This window comes from Populus alba, chromosome 12, assembly GCF_005239225.2.
Source record: "Populus alba chromosome 12, ASM523922v2, whole genome shotgun sequence".
Classification (NCBI taxonomy): Eukaryota; Viridiplantae; Streptophyta; class Magnoliopsida; order Malpighiales; family Salicaceae; genus Populus; species Populus alba.
The window spans coordinates 7,484,459-7,506,687 of record NC_133295.1 but is presented as its reverse complement, the minus strand read 5'-3'; the positions used below and the strand labels follow the sequence as shown (position 1 = coordinate 7,506,687).

The window sequence follows — 22,229 nt, the reverse complement described above, 5'->3', positions numbered from 1 at the left end:
TTTATTTGAAAACTTGTGTTTTCTTATCAGTTCACCCAATAAGCAATTTATTTAACTGATTTATTTTCAAAAACTTGTATTTAACTAGTTCACCCAATGAGAGGTTTGTTTGACTAGATAATTTTAAAATTTGAATTTTTTTATTGGTTTAGCCAATAAGCAGTTTGTTTGACTGATTCTTTTTAAAAACTTGTGTTTAACTAGTTCACCTAGTAAGCAGTTTGTTTGAGTAGTTAGTTTGAAAATTTGTGTTTTCTAATCAGTTCACCCAATAAGTAGTTTATTTGACCGATTCCTTTTGGAAACTTGTGTTTAACTAGTTTACCTAATGAGCGGTTTATTTGACCAGTTAATTTAAAAACTTGTGTTTTCTAATCGATTCACCTAATGAGTGGTTTATTTGACCGATTTCTTTTCAAAAACTTGTGTTTAGTTGGTTCACCCAAAGAGCAATTTGTTTAACTAGTTAATTTGAAAACTTGTGTTTTCTTTTCAATTCACCCAATGAGTGGTTTATTTGATCGAATCGTTTTTAAAACTTGTGTTAATTAGTTCACCGAATGAGTAATTTGTTTGACTAGTTAATTTAAAAACTCATGTTTTTTTATTGGTTCACCTAATTAGTAGTTTGTTTGAGTGATTTCTTTTGAAAACTAAGTGTTTAACTAGTTCACCCAAATAAACGGTTTGTTTGACCAGTTAATTTGAAAACTTGTGTTTTCTAATTGGTTCACTTAATGAACAATTTTTTTGACTAACTCCATTTGAAAACTTGTGTTTAATTAGTTCACTCAACCCAATAAGCGGTTTGTTTGACTGATTCCTTTTGAAAACTTGTGTTTAATTGGTTCACCCAATAAGCATTTTGTTTGACCAATTAATATATAACCTTGTGTTTTCTAATCAATTCACCTAATGAGTTGTTTGTTTGACTAATTCCTTTAGAACACCTATGTTTAATTGATTTGCCCATAAGCAACTTGTTTTGATCAATTAATTCAAAAAACTTATGCCCTAATCAGTTCACCCATAAACAATTTGTTTTAATTGATCCTTCTTTAAACCTTATGTTGATTCATCCTTAGTTTTTTGACCTCTTAAAAAACATATTTTCCTTATTGTATTTTAACATATGTATTTTCTTTTCATGGGATGTGTGTGTGTGTGTGTTGTCTAATCCATGAAGGATGGTTGGCTGATGATGATACTATTTTGTGTGAAGTCTGTGTCCATTTCCATCAGGTTTTGATGTTTTTCCTCATGTTTGAAACCTGGTAAAAATAAAGAATTCCATCCTTTGCATCAATAATTGGAATCTTATTTACTTTATTGCATGTGCTATTGAGTCCCGAGGCCACCATCTTTCCAAGAAAGGGGTTTCTATGTATTTCATCTTTTTTTTTTTGTTATGTTTTACCATTTTTCTTTGATGAATATTTAAACTAGAAACTTTTTTAATGATTGATGTGTGTAATGCAGCTAGCCTCAGACTTAAGTTCATTATGTAACCAACCATCCCTCATTTCATAGCCTCAAACTTAACTTTTTTATGATTGATGTGTGTAATGCAGCTACCCTAGATGTTTGAGGAGTATTGTTGATCAAGTTCATTTTCCTTCCATATAACCAACCACTTGCCCATACTTTAAAAGACCAGTCAAAAGGTTCTTAAGACCATTAACCCTAGGTGATGACTTTTATACAAGATTATATGATGCAGGATCATCATTTATCTCATTTATAGGGAGACCCTTATCCAGCTCACTACCATCCACCGAGGAGCATGAGAACGCGGGAGTGGGGTAGCTCGCGCCCAACAACAGAAAGAATCATAGGTGTAAAAGAGAAACTAGGGTTTCACAAACTCTAAAAGTTACTACTAATGTAACGACCCGGCCTTGTCAAGGTCAAAATTGATGGAATTTTTTTTTAATCATCTTGTTTCTAAATGTTTTTCACCACATCATTCTTTAGATTTATCATTGCATTTTGTTCATTATCAAGGCACAATCTATGTAGGATAATGTAAATCAACATTCTTATGAAACGAATTCTCAATACACGTGCCCATAATATGATATTTCCATACTTATAGGTTTACATTACATCATATTGACATACTTATAAATTCACATTCTTGTTCTAGTCTCATTAACATTACGAGATTATACAAGAATGTCGAACAACAAGTTACATAACTAGTACTTTCATTATCCTGACCTCATGTAATTTCACAACACGACATCCTCATTTGATGAATAGCTTATATGTATATCCATACACATCATATCAACTTGTTCACACATTCACATCCATGTTCCATTTCAATCTTCATTACTAGTCTTTACAAAAGGGGTCGGATGACTAATTTAGTGATTAACACATTTGTTCATATAGAACTTATATCACTTATAACATGTAAATATATAATTCTTTTCAAAATGTGTGAGTTGCGAAACGGATTTCCCTACACACCATGTTGGTATGATGTCCCTATTACAACACAAGATAATTTCAAGCATTATAGGCAATTTAAAGAAACATAATAAAACAATATTACTGTAACATTTCATTCATGGATCAAAAGAGCGTAATTTTATTATTTTGTCCTTATGTAAATACCATCATTAATAATTCATCAATTACCAAAGCTAATTACAGTACTCAAACTCGATCATTCATCTTAAATACCATTAACCAAACTAATTTTTTTCTCTGTTTAGAGCATAACAATCATAGCTCTTTCATATACTTAGTATCTACAAAACATAGTATACATGAACGCATCAATTCTTGAAATTAACTCCTAAATCTTAAATCCGACTATCCTCTTAGGATGCCATTAGCCGAAGCCAATCATTTATTCATCTCAGTCATCCACTTAGGATGTTATTAGCCGAACCTAGTTATTTATTCATCTTGGTCATCCATTTAGAGTGCTATTAGCTGAAGCTAATCATTTACTCATCCTGATCATCCATTTAGGGTGCCAATAGCCTAAGTTAATCATTTGTTCATCTCGGTCATCCACTTAGGATGCCATTAGCCGAAACTAATCAATTATTTGTCCTAGTCATCCCTTTAGATGCCATTAGCTGAAGCTAATCATTTAGAGTGCTATTAGCTGAAGCTAATCATTTACTCATCCTGGTCATCCATTTAGGGTGCCAATAGCCTAAGTTAATCATTTGTTCATCTCGGTCATCCACTTAGGATGCCATTAGCCGAAGCTAATCAATTATTTGTCCTAGTCATCCCTTTAGATGCCATTAGCCGAAGCTAATTAATCATTTGTGATGGTCATCCATTCTGATGCCACTAGCCGAAGCTAATCAATCATTTGTCCTTGTCATCCCTTCGAATGCCATTAACCGAAGATCATTATCAACCAATCAAATGTTCCAGAGGTGGTTTATAAACTCATTACAACATGGTAATATCCTTTGAATTGCTTATTCAAACAATTCATAACAACTTGACATTCACTGCAACATAATAGCAAACCCTTCGTGATACTTGATTAGTACTTAAAGGTGCATATTTATCAAGGTTTTATATCATCATTTTGCACTTAAAGTATCAATAACTCCTTAACTAAAGCATGTTTTATAATAACAAGTCTAATACTATAAAATGCCCTAATATATGGTAAATGTTCATCTTAAATGCAAGTCTATCACATAAATCAAAGGATTGATTGATGAATTCAACTACTGAAATTTGTGAAGATAAAGAGAGGGTGCAACTTAGAAAAGAGATATTGGTGCAGTCCAAACTAGAACACTATTCGGTAATGGAGTCATATCTTAAGTTCTAGATGTCCAAATGACCTCAAAGTTTTACACAGATTCAGTAAGACATAGGCCTAAAACTTTCATGTTTTCATCAAGATCTAAGAAAGCCATTTTCAAGTCCAAATTATATCAACAACGGAGAAGTTCGAATCTGTCCTGCAGCCCGAACACTGTTCAGTGTTTGGCCCATATCTGGAGTTCTAGAAGTCCAAATAACCTCCATTTTTTTTCCTGAAAAGCTGAGTCAATTTCCTACAACTTTCATGTTTTCCAGTGGACCCAGTTCGAATGGTAGCATTTTTGTTTTATTCAGACAAGAAGATAAGGATTTTCACCAAGTCAAAAGTTGGCCACCCACTCAACAATTAGTCATCAAATCAATAATTCCGAATTTGGGCCTATAAAAGGAGGCATTTGCCATGCATTTGGGGGCTTGGGTTGTTCAGATCAAGTTCATGCTCTTTATTTATCTCTTTATATTTTTTTTTGTAATTTTTAAGTTTTGCTTTCATTAATATCTTGTTTATGTTTTTCATTTCCTTTCCTTTACTTAGTTAACTTGTATTTTCTTTATGTTCTTGTTTTGTTTATTTATATTTCTCTTCTTCATTATGTTTAGCTAAGTTTATTATGTCAAGGTGAAAAGGTTACACTAATGGTGTAAGAATAAGTATAGTGTAAACTCAATATGGACCTTAATGTTTAATATTAACATGTCTTATCTTTTTATCTTACTAATTCTTAATACCTTGCTTGTTAAATGGTTAATCTAGATTTGTGTTGTATAATACTTGGTACAACAAATGCTTGGCACTCTCATAGCCCAACCGTATGGTATTACCTACACCTGGGCTATGAAAGGAACTTGATTTGTTTTTAATATCAGTTAACATCATGAATTCCTGACAATATTTAAAAGTTTGGTGTTATGTAAATAAGATAATTAATATGATCATGTTAATAATTTATAATGAGCTATTAATGACAAATCATCCGATTGGAACCTCCTCCGTGTGTGGTTTCCAAATTGAGTAATAAGAGGTTATACTATACTAGTTTGAAATACCATTAGTGGATCCTCTAACCTTGACATTTTTTTTTATCATTGTTTAATCCTTACATTAATCTTCCATCTCAAAGTTCTCATTAATTTCTTCTTCCTCTATTATTATTATTATTATTATTATTATTATTACTTTATTATTATTATTATTATTACTATTATTATTATTATTATTATTATTATTATTATTATTATTTACATTCTGTTTATATTATATAATATATCTCTTTGATCTTTTCATAAACTCAGTATATAGGCTGAAATCCCGTGACCCAATTTTTTAGATCATTCTTAGGTATAACAACGCCACGTACTGAATATTATTATTATTATTATTATTACTACTACTATTACTATTACTATTACTACTATTATTACTATTACTATTACTATTACTATTATTGTTGTTGTTGTTGTTGTTGTTGTTGTCTTGTTATTTATAATTTATACAATTAACCTCTCTGTGGTTCGACCCCGGTCTTGCCGGGTTATTTATTACTTTGACACTCCTGCACTTGGGAGAAGACATCAATCTTTTGGTCGTGTCAAGTTTTTGGCGCTGTTGCCGGGGAGGTAAATTCTTATACAAATTATAGTATTTATTTTGTTTTCTCTTTTCACTTTTCTTGTATCTAACTTTGTTTCTTTTATTTTGTTTTTTTTCTTTTGTTTTCTTCTTCCTTTTATTCTCTTTCTACACGTGCATGAGTGTTTGGTCACTTACATTAAGTGGTAGACTTTGTAGGGTATCCTCATCATTTTTCAGAAAATATTACCGAAGAAGATAACCAGTCACTTCATAATGAGAATAATGAGAATAACCGTGTTAGGACACTTAGAGACCACATGAATCCCGCAAGAACAAGTGCACCCTCATGCATAGTTTTCCCTCCTGATGCATCCCATTTTAATTTTAAGCCAGGCATTATTCAACTTTTACCTTCTTTTCATGGCTTAGATCAAGAAAATCCATACTTGCATTTGAGAGAATTTGAAGAAGTTTGTAACACCTATAATGACTTAAATTGTAGCATGAATACCATTAGATTAAAGCTTTTTCCTTTTTCATTAAAAGATAAAGCTAAAACATGGCTATAAAATCTTAGGTCAGGATCCATTCGTGCTTGGGATGAAATGCAACAACAATTTTTAAAGAAGTTTTTTCCATCTCACAAAACCAACTCTTTCAAAAGACAAATCACCACTTTCACTCAAAAACCAGGTGAAACATTTTACGAATGTTGGGATAGGTATCGAGACTTGCTTAATACTTGCCCTCATCATGGTTTTGAAACATGGAGATTGGTTTCACAATTTTATGAAGGATTAGCACCTCAAGATAGGCAAATGTTTCAATTGATGCGCAATGGAACTTTTGAAGATAAAGACCCTAATGAAGCAATGGAGTACCTAGACTTGCTAGCTGAAAATATGCAAAATTGGGACACTACATGCACTTATGAGGCACTAAGTAAAACCCAACCTCATACATCTAATGGAGGTATGTATAAGCTTAGGGAAGATCATGACCTCCAAGCCAAGTTTACATCTTTAGCTAGAAAAGTTGAGGCACTAGAATTGAAAACGAGTGGTCAATTAAAATCTCTTCAAGACATTGTGTGTCAAATCTATGAAACAAATGAACATGCAACCAATGATTGTCCAACTTTGCCTTCTTTCAAGGAATGCCTCCATGAACAAGCCCATGCTTTAAACAGTTTCCGAAGGCCTAATCATAACCCATACTCGCAAACATACAACCTTGGTTGGAGAAATCACCTGAATTTCAGTTGGAAGAATGATAACAAGAATGCACAAACTTCACAGCCACCATTTCAAGCACACCATAATTTCCAAATTTCTCATGGATATGCACCTTCTTATGCACCACCTCCTAAAAGAAATCTTGAGGAAACATTGCATGCATTCATTGAAAAGCAAGAGACAATCAACACTCAACTTATTTAAAGCATGATAAATTTTAAAGATGCTCTTGCAAAATTCACATCTGCTCTCAGTTTTCAAGAGAAAGGTAAGTTTCCATCTCAACCATAGCAAAATCCAAAGGGGAATACAATGCAAATGCAAGTAGTTCCAGAAGCCAACACATGGATCAAGTCAAATCAGTCATCACTCTTCACAGTGGTAAGGTTATTGAAAAACTCACTCTTGAACCTTGTGAGAAAGATGATGAGTCAATCGCTGAGGGTAAGGAAGGGGTTGAATTTGAACATTGTAAAGAAAAGACTGATTCTCCGCCAGCACTTCCATTTCCTCATGCCATGACCAAACAAAGGAAAGTCAATCACAATTCTGAAATCCTTGAAACTTTCAAACAGGTAATGATCAATGTACCTTTGTTGGATGCTATTAAACAGGTACCTTCCTATGCTAAAATTTTGAAAGATCTATGCATTGTGAAGAGAAAACTGAATGTGAAAAAGAAAGCCTTTTTAGCTGAACAAGTAAATGCCATTCTTCAAAACAATAATGCTTTGAAATATAAAGACCCTGGGTGTCCTACAATTTCTTGCTTTATTAGAGAACATAAAATTGAAAGAGCTTTACTTGATCTTGGAGCTAGTGTGAATTTACTTCCATATTCAGTTTTTCAAAGTCTCAATCTAGGTGAGTTAAAACCAACTTCTATAACTCTTTTACTTGCTGATAGATCTGTAAAAGTTCCTAGAGGAATAATTGAAGATGTGTTAGTATAAGTCGATAAATTCATTTATCTTGTGGATTTTATTGTCTTAGACACGCAACCTGTTGAAGCATGTAATTCATTCCCTGTTATTTTAGGACGTCCGTTTCTTGCAACTTCTAATGCATTGATTAATTATAGGAATGGACTTATGAAGTTATCTTTTGGAAACATGACATTAGAGATGAATATTTTCAACATTTGCAAGCAGCCTAGAGATGATAATGATTTACAAAAAGTAGATCATATTGAAGAATTAGTTCATGATCAACTTGAATCTACTTTGAGTAACATTAAGTTGGATGAATCTGAAGATTTGCAAATGATTTATTCTCAAGAAGAAATCACGGATGAAAAAGGCACCAAAAATATTGATGTCGATCTTTTGTCAAGAGTGACAACAGATTTGACATCTGACATCCCACCAATCGATGATTACTCTCCTGACGAATCCATACTTTCTCTTAGTTCAATGCCTTGGTTTGCTAAAAATATCAATTTTCTTGCTTCATGAGATTTGCCAGCTCACTAGAGTACTAAAGACAAATGAAAGTTTTTGAATGAAGTGAAGAACTTTTATTGGGATGACCCTAACTTATTCAAATATTGTCTTGATCAAAAATTTCAAAGATGCATTCCTGACAATGAGGTAAGGAGTGTCATTAAACTTTGTCATTCTAAAGCATGTGGGAGTCAATTCTTATCAAGAAAGATGACTGTAAAAATCTTACAAAATGAATTTTATTGGCCCACCATGTTCAAAGACACGCATGCATTCTACAAAACTTGTGAAAATTGTCAAAAAGTTGATACTAGTAAAAACGTTTTGCTTTATAATTCTCGACTCCATTTATTTCTTGAAAAAATAAGACCATGATAGAGCGATCCATTTATTTTGAAACATGTGTATCCTTATAGGGCCCTTGATATTGAGTATTAAAAAAATGATAATGTTTTGAAGGTATTTGAACATCGTTTGAAAGCTTATTTTGGTGAGTTTTCTAGTGAAAATGAATCCATTGGTTTGAATGATCTTGTAGATAAAGGTTGATTATTTTGTTTTTCTCACATTTTCTTTGTGTTTGTTTTTGGTGTGACTTTTGTTTTGCTAGTTTCTCTCACCCCAGTCAAATGGCAGATAATGGTACTCCGTGACTCTTAAGTCGGTTCTTTCAGTTTCCCATGATAACTGATATCTGTGTATATATTTGTGCAATTCTTTGCCCTTTCTCATTTCTTTGAATCTCTCCCCCAATTCTCATTTGAAAATGGACACCACTCTTGAAAAATTAAAAAAGTATTTTCCCGCTCTGCCTCAGAATGCGATTACAAAAATTTACCGTGCTAGGTGTGAAAGATTGAGGTTGTTAATGAACCATGGAATTCTTGAAGATATTCGTTGGCTGATTGAAACAAAGGTCCAATTATCAGGTGAGTTCTCCAATTCTTTCATTTCACACATGCCTGGAACAGGTAAAAACACTTTTGCAAAGAAACGTCGTGCAAAACGACTGAAAGTCTGTCATAGATGTGCCAGATGGACTTGTAATGCGACATGTCGCTCTTTAGGAATCGTATCTGTAAACCATGAAGATAAAATACAATTCATTAAGGATGGCCTGAGTAAGGGGTCTTTAGATAATCTTCTATTGACTCTGGAGACGCACCCTAGTGGAGATGTGCATCGTGCAATTTATGATTTATGGCCACAATTCCATAAAGAACATGCTCGACTTAGTCTTGGGAATCTGACTAAAAAAGACCCTGTTTACCAGTTTTTAAGAAAACTGGATGGGAAGCCTATCCCCGACCCATAGAGGGCGCCTTAAGCCGTTCTTGGACGTAAAACCAAGGAAAGATGTGAGCCACAATCATAACTACCTGTACATACACATGATTTTTCAAAATAAATAAATAAATAAATAAAGAGAGAGAGAGTGTGAGACTACAACTAGCCTACATATAGGTGGTGTGATTGCATTTTCAATTTCTCATCTATAAATATTTGCGTCTTTTGGTTTTATTATTGTGCTTTGTTGTTTCTTATATTTGTTTAAGTGTGTTTCAGGTTTGTTAGTGTTTGCTATTTCAGGTGATGTCTTCTATACTCTATCTTTCTACCTTAAGACATTGAGGACAATATCTCATTTTGGTTGGGGGGAAAGGGTAGTAGTTGATATTTTAAAAAAAAAAAAAAAACCGTGTTATCTATTTCATAAACTATTTGCAAAACTGTTGTTACTAGGATGGCAGAGTAAAAGAAGTTCTTTTGTTAAAGTGACTCTTGAGACACATCTTAGTAAACATTCTTAACAAGGTCTATCAGAATACTTCTTGAAATATTCAGGTTTGCAAACTCTCGTATTATCAGCACTTAATTATGCTCATATGCTCATTTAACAAGTATTCTTAAATCTTCATTTACACACACACACTTTAACATATGATTCTGGGTTGCACATTGGATTATTACATTATTTATGTTCTTTTGTTAAAGGTAACAACTAAGGGAAAGGGATAATACATAATTTGCAAAAAAAAAAAAAAAAAAAAAACAATGATAATAAAAAGATAGATAAGTTTGGTTTCGTAGCCACCCTAACCTAAGCAATTAAGCTCGAAGGGGTGTTTTAACACTTAATACCCTAAAGTCAATTGACTTGGGAGCTATTGACCCAACGCTTGTTACATGGGTTGAGGAGAAAAGCTTAAGGGAATCAAACATTGCACTATCTACGTATCAGTATCTGCAACCCGAGTTGCTAAGCTCGTAGGGGTGTCCCAACACCTAATGCCCTAAGACCAATTGGTATGGGAGTCATTAGCCTAAAACTCGTTACATGGGTTAAAGATACATTGTGTTTCAAGTTGTATGTGTATATAAATAAATAAATAAAAAGAAAAAAAAAATAATCCCAACCTAAGGTGATGTAACCATATTATTCGATAGTTTCACCCGCATTTAACTAGTGTTTTGCATATGTTATTTATATAAAATGCCTTGATATTCTTTGTTTTATGTTTTGAAGGCATTTTTGGATGAAAGATGCAAAAAGGAGTAAATTGGAGGTAATTGGCAGATTTGACGTTCAGTCGGTATTTTGTGCAGAGCGTGAGTTCCAGAGATCGAAATGAAGTGATTCCAGTGGCATTAAAAAGCTAACATCCATACCTTTTTGGAAATGTAATGCAAGAAAAATAAAAAGAGAAAGAGCATGGAAATCACATCCTTCAAAGTCAAATCTCGCAGTCTGCCAATGTTGACCTTTGCCCATTCAAAATTCAATATCTGGAGCTTCAGAAGTCCAATTGATGCAAACTCAATTTTGTTGGATTCCTTACTCAAAGATCTATAAACGATCCAAATTTCAGCCAAAAACGATGTCATATGAGGGATATATGATTTTTCAAAGATGACAGCTAAATTCTGCCAGCAAGCAGGTTGCGTGAAGAAACGAATCCAAATTTCATCTAGAAGCATCCAAACCGACCAGCAATTTAGCTCCTCTAGTAAATATTCTAGAAGGTCAAGGAAGGCAGCCACCAACCTCAAGGCAGCCACCAACCTCATGGCAGCCACCAACCTCAACCCAGCAGCCAGCAGCCAGCAGCCAGCAGCCTTCACACTACCACCATCTATTGATGTTCACACTTGAGCTTTGATATTTTCTTACTTACAATTTGTGTATAAATAGAGGGTGAGTAGAAGAAGAAGAAAAAAGAAGAAGAAGAAGGAAGAAACACAAACTCTCCTCTCTACAAATCAGAAATTATGTATTCTTTCATCTTTAGGAGTAGTTGTTCAATAGATATGCAAGGCTAAGCTCGTTTTCTTGGTTGCAAGGACACAACAAACCTTCGGATTTCAAGAACCGTGAGATTTATTCTTCCTTTTATTTTCAGTTTATGTTATGAATGAGTATGATTGTTTTTCCTATGCATATTTTCTTATGATTGTTTATCTTAATTGCTAGAGCGGACTCTAAGTTATTATTGTGAACAATCTATTGCTAAGTTTGATATCAAAACCGGAGTTGTGGTATATAAACTTGTGAAGCAACTAAGCTTGATAATTGTAGCGGAACTACGTTATTAAACTTAGGGAGAACATTCGATCATAGCAACACAAATTGACAACTTGTTTGTTAAGATTAATGAATTTATCTAGATCTTAAGGCTGCCATTGGATTAAATCATTAGTGCGGACACTGTGATTGTTTGTTGGTTAGGGCTAGTTATACGGCGGATCCGTTAATTAACCAATATTAAGAAAAGATAAAATTCATAATATAAACTGGAGTTTCGTTTCAAGGATCGGTTCTAATTTCCGTTGGTGGATGTGTGCTTGCAACCAAGGTTTGTTTTCTTGATATATTTCAGTTTCAATTGATTTTGTTTGCTAGTTTAATTTCTGCCATAGTTTAAATCATTTCAAATCAATCCCCCCCAATTACATAACGTACAACATAAAAATCTAACTTCAAACTTCCTCGTGGGATCGACCCCTTGCTTGCTCTATACTATCTTGTGTGTTTTAAGCTAGGGTAATTAATTTGTGCGACCGCGACATCGCAACAAATTTTGGCGCCGTTGCCGGGGAGGTAATTTTAGTTGATTCTTGTGCTTGTACTGTTATTTTTAGTTTCTGTGATTGTTATTTACATTTCTGAAAAAAAAAAAAAAAAAAAAACAGAATTTTTGCTTGCGGTGTTACTGTTCACTTGCCGCAGCGGTACTGTTGAAGACAGAATTGTTTGTGGAATTAGGTTTCTAACCTTCGTTTTCTGAAGTGAAATGACGTTCTGAACAAGACTAGTGGTATACCACTAGCCCCACCCTATCGAGGCCAAATTCCACTGTGTTCTAAGGTTTTAGGTAGTTTTAGTTTTCTAGCATAGGATTTTCATATAATTTGCATTTTTTTTTTTCTCTTGTGTGGTTGCTTCCTTTTGAGTTTTCTTAGCAATTGATGCCAGTAACCCGTTCTACTAATCAGAGTCTAGTGCAGGTTGATCTTGAAATAGAAAGCACTTTACGCAAGTTAAGAAAGGAAGTTCACCTCAACACCATGGCGGTTGCACGACAACAAACACTCAAGGAGCTTGCTGCTCCTAACGTGGAGAATCAACCATTGTGCATAAACATAGACAATAATGTAAACTTTGAGCTCAAATCTGGTTTTATACATTTGTTACCAACATTCAATGGTCTTGCAGGAGAAGATCCTCATACTCATCTCAAGGAGTTCCATATGGTTTGTGTTGGCATGAAACCGAATGGAGTTGATGAAGAACAAGTTAAGTTGAAAGCTTTCCCTTTCTCTTTAAAAGGGGCAGCAAAGGCATGGCTTTTCTCTATTCTCCCAGGATCTATTAGAACTTGGAACGCCATGAAGAAGATTTTCCTTGAGAAGTATTTCCCAGCATCTCGAGTTGCCAACATAAGGAAAGAAATATGTGGGATTCGGCAATCTCATGGAGAGACACTTTCAGAGTATTGGGAAAGATTTGAGCAATTGTGTATTCAATGCCCTCATCATCAAATACCCGATCAGCTACTCATTCAATATTTCTATGAAGGATTGATGCCTACTGACCGTAGTATCATTGATGCTGCAAGTGGAGGCGCATTGGTAGATAAGACACCTGAGGCTGCACGCCAATTGATCTCAAACATGGCAGCCAACTCAAAACAATTTGGCACTCGTGGAGACTTCTCCAACAAACGAGTAAATGAGGTAAGTATTTCTAACCTTGAAAATAAAGTTAATGATCTTACTTCTCTTGTGCGTTCTTTGGCTTGTGGAAATGTGCAGCAGGTGAAAGTTTGTAGCATATGCTCCTCACAAGGACATGCTTCGAATATGTGCCCAACAATGCAAGAAGATTACATTGAACAAGCTCATGCAATTGATGGAGCATTCAACGGACAACCTCAGCGTAAGTATGATCCTTTTTCCCACACGTACAATCCTGGATGGAGAGATCATCCTAACCTACGATATGGGAACCAACCTCAACAAGGCAATCAAGGCCAACAATTCCATCCCAATGGATTTCAACCCCAACAGAATTATCAAGCCAGACAATCGTCATCCAATGATGATCTTCGTGAGATGATGAAAACTTTGGCTTCTAATACTGTTACTTTGCAACAAAATGTCATGTCTTTTCAACAGGAAACAAGGTCAAGTATTCACAACTTGGAAAAGCAAATGGGGCAAGTAGCTTCAAGTGTGGGAAAATTGGAAGCACAAATGAATGGAAAATTGCCCTCCCAAGCATTGAATCCAATAGAGCATGTTAGTGCGATCATGTTGCGAAGTGGGAAAGAAATTGAAGAGAAAAGGTCAAAACAAATTGAGATGGAGGAAGAAGAAGAGATAGAAACTGAATTGAGTACAAAGAAGATACATCATCCTTCTCCTCCACAAACTGAAACAAAGACCAACACTCCAAAGGTAACTCCTCACTCAATGAATTCCAGTTTTACAACAATTCCACCCTTTCCCGTGAGTTCTTCTAGGTCAAAGAAAGAGGACAAGGAAAAAGAGATTCTAGAGGTTTTTAAGAAAGTAGAACTCAACATTCCTTTGCTTGATGCTATCAAGCAAATTCCCAAGTATGCCAAATTCTTGAAGGAGTTGTGTACTACCAAGAGAGCTTTCAAAACTGAAAGGTCATGAAACGGTAAGTATGGGTGAAGTTGTATCTGCTGTTGTTCAAAAGAATCTGCCTTTGAAACAAAAAGACCCAGGTGCGTTTACTATCCCATGTGTTATTGGTAATGCTAGTTTTAAAAGAGCTTTATGCGATTTAGGTGCATCCATTAGTGTTATGCCTAAACATGTTTATGATTCTCTTAGTCTAGAGCCTTTGAATAAAACTAGTATTGTAATGCAACTTGCGGATCGTAGTTTTGTTTACCCACTTGGTGTGATAGAAGATGTCCTAGTCAAGATTGATAGTTTGGTTATTCCATGTGACTTTTATGTTCTTGATATGGAACATGATTCTTGTGATTCATCAACCAGCACTCCTATATTGTTTGGGAGACCATTCTTGAAAACTGCCAACACAAAGATTGATTGTGGTAAGGATACCTTGTCTATGGAGGTAGGAGATGAAAAAATTGAATTTAATTTTCATGATGCAATGGCATATCCTTATAGCAATGTTTATTCTATCACATGTTATGACCAAGTTGGTAAGTGTGTGCAGCCAGTTTGTGATTTTGATGATGAGTATGGATTAAGCATGGCTTTGAGCAATGACTATGATTTTACCAAGATAGAAGAGATGGAAAGGCATATATGTGTTCCCCAAAACATGCATGAATCAACATTGGATTTGCAAGCTTTGCAAATTGTCCTTCATGATGCAGGAGTCATTTACCCCATCACGGATAGTGAATGGGTGGCGCCTATCCTTTTGGTGCCTAAAAAGATTGGAATTACGGTGGAAGAGATTCAAAATGATGCTTACGAGAATGCAAGGATTTACAAAGAAAAGACTAAGAATCTTCATGACCGAATGCTTACAAGAAAGGAGTTTCATGTTGGAGACAAAGTCCTTCTTTATCATTCGCGTTTGAAACTTTTTCCTAGAAAGTTAAGCTCTCGTTGGATTGGACCATTTGTTGTTTCTAATGTTTTTCCTTATGGTGCAGTTGAAATTACAAGTTTAGAAACGAACAACATACTCAAAGTCAATGGGCATCGTTTGAAACCTTTCTATGAAGGTTGGACGGCAGAACTCACCGCTTCTGTAGAGTTAATTGAACCAATCTATGAAGAATGAGCATGCAATATGTCGAGCCAATGACATAAAACAAAAGCGCTTACTGGGAGGCAACCCAGCACAAAAAAAAAAAAAAATCAGATTTGCTTTCTTTTTCCTTATCTTTTATTTTTCGTATTTTACTTTATCTTTGTCATTCTCTTATGTTCCTTTGCTTTTATTTCAACATTGAGGACAATGTTGTGTTTTAAGTGTGGGGGTATTGAGAGAATTTTGGTTTTCTTATTTTAATTTTCTTTGTTGTTCTTAAAAAAAAAAAAAAAACACACATTTTGATCTTTTTAACTCCTATTGGTTTTTTGAGAATATGAGTATTATGTATGAGAATTAATTGAGATAGATGAAGATATAAATCAAATGAAGGAGTATGCATGCAAATTTTAAGGTTTAATTGGTTTAGGGATTGACTTTGAGAATATGCCATGTTGACTTTATAGTGTTATACAAATGCAAGCTTTTGAGCCTTCAAAATTATATTCTTTGAGTGTGCATTCTTTCAATGATAAGTATCTCTAGAACTTGCTTCATATCTTATTGAGATTATATCCCATTACAAATATACATGAAGATGATAAAGGCATTAGGAATTTTAACCCCTCAAGCCAAAAAGCCAACCTAAAGCATATTATCCTTAGTGAACCCGTTTTGAGCTTGGTTATCTTTTTTTGCTTTATCCATGTATAAGCCTTAACTTTATATATGTTTTTCTTTTCCCTGGCCAAGGATTAGTAGAGCATATACTTGTAATATTTCATGGAATTATGGTTGGAAATTATATGAAAACAAAGAAGTGATGCTTGATGAAAAAATGGGCAAAGTTGCCGAAGAAAAAAAAAAAGAAAAAAGAAAAAAAAAGTATTCCTTTATGTTCTTAAGGTTTTATGTTGAAAGAGCTTGAAATCAAAAGGAGTTAAACATTTGTGATTAAAGATGAAAAATTTATGTGCTTTAATGGAATTATATTGTTTGAAGTATTATTTTTCAAAATGCTCTACTTTCTTTGGTTTGAACCTTTCCTTTTACTTTCTTTTACCTCACCTTAACCTCAGCCCTATTACAACCGGAAAATAAGACCTTTTGATTCATATAATACTTGTAATAAGTTGCTAATGGAGATGAGATTGAAAAGCAAGCTTATGGTAGAACATACTCTTTGATTGAATTTGAGAGATTTAAACACATAAACCCTAAACACATGAGTGTTGGAGTGTATATCAATGAGAGGACCTATCACTTTGGCATGGCATAGATTTCATTTAAATCCAGACGATTGATTGAGTTTTGAAGTTTGCATGTAAATAAATTCATGAGAATTATATTATTTATCCTTCATGATTGTATTCTTGTTTATAATGCTTGTACTCTTAGACATTGATGGGAGATTAAGAAATTGATCATAGTTATTTTTAATTTAATTTAATTTATCCTTTCTCGAGGACGAGCAAGAGCTAAGTGTGGGGGTATTTGATGTAACCATATTATTCGATAGTTTCACCCGCATTTAACTAGTGTTTTGCATATGTTATTTATATAAAATGCCTTGATATTCTTTGTTTTATGTTTTGAAGGCATTTTTGGATGAAAGATGCAAAAAGGAGTAAATTGGAGGTAATTGGCAGATTTGACGTTCAGTCGGTATTTTGTGCAGAGCGTGAGTTCCAGAGATCGAAATGAAGTGATTCCAGTGGCATTAAAAAGCTAACATCCATACCTTTTTGGAAATGTAATGCAAGAAAAATAAAAAGAGAAAGATCATGGAAATCACATCCTTCAAAGTCAAATCTCGCAGTCTGCCAATGTTGACCTTTGCCCATTCAAAATTCAATATCTGGAGCTTCAGAAGTCCAATTGATGCAAACTCAATTTTGTTGGATTCCTTACTCAAAGATCTATAAACGATCCAAATTTCAGCCAAAAACGATGTCATATGAGGGATATATGATTTTTCAAAGATGACAGCTAAATTCTGCCAGCAAGCAGGTTGCGTGAAGAAACGAATCCAAATTTCATCTAGAAGCATCCAAACCGACCAGCAATTTAGCTCCTCTAGTAAATATTCTAGAAGGTCAAGGAAGGCAGCCACCAACCTCAAGGCAGCCACCAACCTCATGGCAGCCACCAACCTCAACCCAGCAGCCAGCAGCCAGCAGCCAGCAGCCTTCACACTACCACCATCTATTGATGTTCACACTTGAGCTTTGATATTTTCTTACTTACAATTTGTGTATAAATAGAGGGTGAGTAGAAGAAGAAGAAAAAAGAAGAAGAAGAAGGAAGAAACACAAACTCTCCTCTCTACAAATCAGAAATTATGTATTCTTTCATCTTTAGGAGTAGTTGTTCAATAGATATGCAAGGCTAAGCTCGTTTTCTTGGTTGCAAGGACACAACAAACCTTCGGATTTCAAGAACCGTGAGATTTATTCTTCCTTTTATTTTCAGTTTATGTTATGAATGAGTATGATTGTTTTCCTATGCATATTTCTTATGATTGTTTATCTTAATTGCTAGAGCGGACTCTAAGTTATTATTGTGAACAATCTATTGCTAAGTTTGATATCAAAACCGGAGTTGTGGTATATAAACTTGTGAAGCAACTAAGCTTGATAATTGTAGCGGAACTACGTTATTAAACTTAGGGAGAACATTCGATCATAGCAACACAAATTGACAACTTGTTTGTTAAGATTAATGAATTTATCTAGATCTTAAGGCTGCCATTGGATTAAATCATTAGTGCGGACACTGTGATTGTTTGTTGGTTAGGGCTAGTTATACGGCGGATCCGTTAATTAACCAATATTAAGAAAAGATAAAATTCATAATATAAACTGGAGTTTCGTTTCAAGGATCGGTTCTAATTTCCGTTGGTGGATGTGTGCTTGCAACCAAGGTTTGTTTTCTTGATATATTTCAGTTTCAATTGATTTTGTTTGCTAGTTTAATTTCTGCCATAGTTTAAATCATTTCAAATCAATCCCCCCCAATTACATAACGTACAACATAAAAATCTAACTTCAAACTTCCTCGTGGGATCGACCCCTTGCTTGCTCTATACTATCTTGTGTGTTTTAAGCTAGGGTAATTAATTTGTGCGACCGCGACATCGCAACATAAGGAAGTTAGCCTTAAACATTAGAACAAAAATTTGTTTTTCTTCCAAGTCAAGCCCCATAACTATATGTTGATCTTTTGAGCACAAAAAAAAGGTTTATTAATATCTTGTTTAAGAGGTATTGAGCAGATATATGAATTTAATGAGAGCTTGTTTATCTGGATAAATTAAAGTAAGTTGAATGATGAATGCCTTGCTTTATGGAATTTGCAAATTGTTTTTTTATTTTAACGCTTTGATTACTAGGGACTAGTAATAAGTTGGTTGGGGGGTGTGATTAATACTTAAAAGTGCATATTTATCAAGGTTTTATATAATCATTTTGCACTTAAAGTATCAATAACTCCTTAACTAAAGCATGTTTTATAATAACAAGTCTAATACTATAAAATGCCCTAATATATGGTAAATGTTCATCTTAAATGCAAGTCTATCACATAAATCAAAGGATTGATTGATGAATTCAACTACTGAAATTTGTGAAGATAAAGAGAGGGTGAAACTTAGAAAAGAGATGTTGGTGCAGTCCAAACTAGAACATTGTTTGGTATTTAGGTCATATCTCGAGTTCTAGATGTCCAAAGGATCTCAAATTTTTACACAGATTCAGTAAGACATAGGCCTACAACTTTCATGTTTTCATCAAGATCTAAGAAGGCCATTTTCAAGTCCAAATTATAGCAACAACGGAGAAGTCCGAATCTATCCTGCAGCCCGAACACTGTTCAGTGTTTGGCCCATATCTGGAGTTCTAGAAGTCCAAATAACCTCCATTTTTTTTTCCTGGAAAGCTGAGTCAATTGCCTACAACTTTCATGTTTTCTAGTGGACCCAGTTCGGATGGTAGCATTTTTTTTTTTATTCAGACAAGAAGATAAGGATTTTCACCAAGTCAAAAGTTGGCCACCCACTCAACAATTAGTCATCAAATCAATAATTCCGAATTTTGGCCTATAAAAGGAGGCATTTGCCATGCATTTGGGGGCTTGGGTTGTTCAGATCAAGTTCATACTCTTTATTTCTCTCTTTATATTTTTTTTTGTAATTTTTAAGTTTTGCTTTCATTAATATCTTGTTTATGTTTTTCATTTCCTTTCCTTTACTTAGTTAACTTGTATTTTCTTTATGTTCTTGTTTTGTTTATTTATATTTCTCTTCTCATTATGTTTAGCTAAGTTTATTATGTCTAGCTAAGTTTATTATGTCAAGGTGAAAAGGTTACACTAATGGTGTAAGAATAAGTATAGTGTAAACTCAATATGGACCTTAATGTTTAATATTAACATGTCTTATCTTTTTATCTTACTAATTCTTAATACCTTGCTTGTTAAATGGTTAATCTAGATTTGTGTTGTATAATACTTGGTACAACAAATGCTTGGCACTCTCATAGCCCAACTGTATGGTATTACCTACACCTGAGCTATAAAAGGAACTTGATTTGTTGTTAACATCAGTTAACATCATGAATTCCTGACAATATTTAAAAGTTTGGTGTTATGTAAATAAGATAATTAATATGATCATGTTAATAATTTATAATGAGCTATTAATGACAAATCATCCGATTGGAACCTCCTCCGTGTGTGGTTTCCAAATTGAGTAATAAGAGTTTATACTATACTTGTTTGAAATACCATTAGTGGATCCTCTAACCTTGACATTTGTTTTTATCATTGTTTAATCCTTACATTAATCTTCCATCTCAAAGTTCTTATTAATTTCTTTTTCCTCTTTTTATTATTATTATTAGTGTTATTATTATTATTATTATTATTTACATTTTGTTTATATTATATAATATATCTCTTTAATCTTTTCATAAACTCAGTATATAGGCTGGAAACCTGTGACCCGATCTTTAGATCATTCTCAGGTATAACAACGCCACGTACTGAGTATTATTACTATTACTATTACTATTATTGTTATTGTTGTTGTTGTTGTTGTTGTTATTGTCTTGTTATTTATAATTTATACAATTAACCTCTCTGTGGTTCGACTTCGGTCTTGCCGGGTTATTTATTACTTCGACACTCCTGTACTTGGGAGAAGACATCAATCTTTTGGTTGTGTCAATAGTCGTATAGGCGTTCCGTAATAATTTAGCATTCACTAAACATGATAATAGATCCTTTATAATACACAAACAAAACATTCCATAACAGTTTAGGATTCAGTAACACAATAGTACACCCTTTATATTACTCATCCAACCATTCATGACAATTAATGTTCAATACAATACAACAATAGATCCCTCATAATACTCATACAACCATCTGTAATAATTAACATTTAGTATAATACAATGATAGATCTTTTGTAATACTTATACAACCATTCGTGACAATTTCATTCGATATAATACAACGGTAGATCCTTCATAATATTCATACAATCATTCCTCACAATCACATTTAATAAAATACAATAATAGATCCTTCATAATATTCATACAACTATTCATCACAATTATATTCAATAAGACACATCAGTAGATCCTTCGTAATACTCATACAATCGTTCGTCACATTTACATTCAATAAAATACAACAGTAGATCCTTTGTAATACTCATATTACCATTCATCAGCAAACCAAATTTATAATAGCCCAATGAACATCTTATAGTCAGTTTTATATTCATTGCAACACAATAATATATCCCCCTCTAACAGGTCATTTCAGAAACATTAACATTTCCATCATTGTTTTAACATTTAACAAGAACTCGATCGACATTTCGTAGTCGTTTCGACAATCATCAAGACTTCAATCAAACACTTCATTGTCGTTTCATCATTCAACAAGGATTTAATAAAATATCATTATAAGTAAATTATTTCAAAACATAAACATCATACGAGAAAAAGGTGCAAACCACCTACCTGTTCCTCCTGTGGGGTGTGCTTGCTCGCTCGAAGGTTCAATCATGGTCGCTCCACCTAACATGTCAATGGTCACAAATTAGCACATTTGCATTCTGAAATCACATTCATCACCATACCTATTTCAAGAATCCATATGTTCACATGCAAATGTTCCACATTTTACACAATCATACGTGAAATTGTTGTAAGCATTTAAGTCACCAGGGAGTCTATTGTAGAAAATCGGTAGCGGAAACTGGTTCGCTGTTGGTTGCACAATTTGGCAGCAAAACGGATTCACTGCAGGCACTTCAATTTTGACAACGAATGTGATTAGTACTTAAAAATGCATTTTTATCAAGGTTTTATATCATCATATGCACTTAAAGTATCATTAAATTTCCTAACTTGAGCATGTTTTATAAACAAGTTTGATAACATAAGATATCTTTAATATATGGTAAATCCTCATTTCAATTGCAGGCATGTTTCACAATTCATTGATTGATATGTTTAACTATTAAAATTGAGAAGACAAAGAGAGGGCTAAGCTTAGAGAAGAGATATTGGTTCATTTCAAACTGGAACACTATTTGGTTATTGACTCATAAATGGATCTGTAGCACTTGGATTTAGGTCTAGTTTATATTGATGGAAAGCTAAGACATAGGCCTAAAACTTTCATAAAGAGTCCAAGATTCAAAATGGCCGTTTTCAAGTTCAAATTGTAGTAACAAAAAAGAAGTCGAAATTTGTCTTGTAGCCCATACATTGCTTAGTGTTCAACCCATATCTCGAGTTCTAGAAGTCCAAATGAGCTCATTTTTGTTTTGTTGGAAAGCTGTGACAAATGCCTAGAACGCTCATTTTTGAACAATGAAG

At 33.8% G+C, this 22,229-nt stretch overlaps 1 protein-coding gene and 1 non-coding gene across 2 annotated transcripts; one reads left to right on the top strand and one right to left on the bottom strand.

The window, feature by feature from the left end:
* Positions 1-6,037: 6,037 nt before the first annotated feature.
* On the bottom strand, positions 6,038-6,146 carry LOC118049084 (small nucleolar RNA R71). The gene has a single exon (XR_004687610.1). It is a non-coding gene; the product is annotated as a small nucleolar RNA R71 (small nucleolar RNA).
* An 8,092-nt stretch (positions 6,147-14,238) lies between these two features.
* LOC140956229 (uncharacterized) lies at positions 14,239-17,801 on the top strand. Its single transcript, XM_073412919.1, has 2 exons — positions 14,239-15,117; positions 15,230-17,801. Exons 1-2 carry the CDS (start codon positions 14,257-14,259, stop codon positions 15,245-15,247), a joined length of 879 nt encoding a protein of 292 aa, XP_073269020.1. The 5' UTR covers positions 14,239-14,256; the 3' UTR covers positions 15,248-17,801.
* Positions 17,802-22,229: the final 4,428 nt, after the last annotated feature.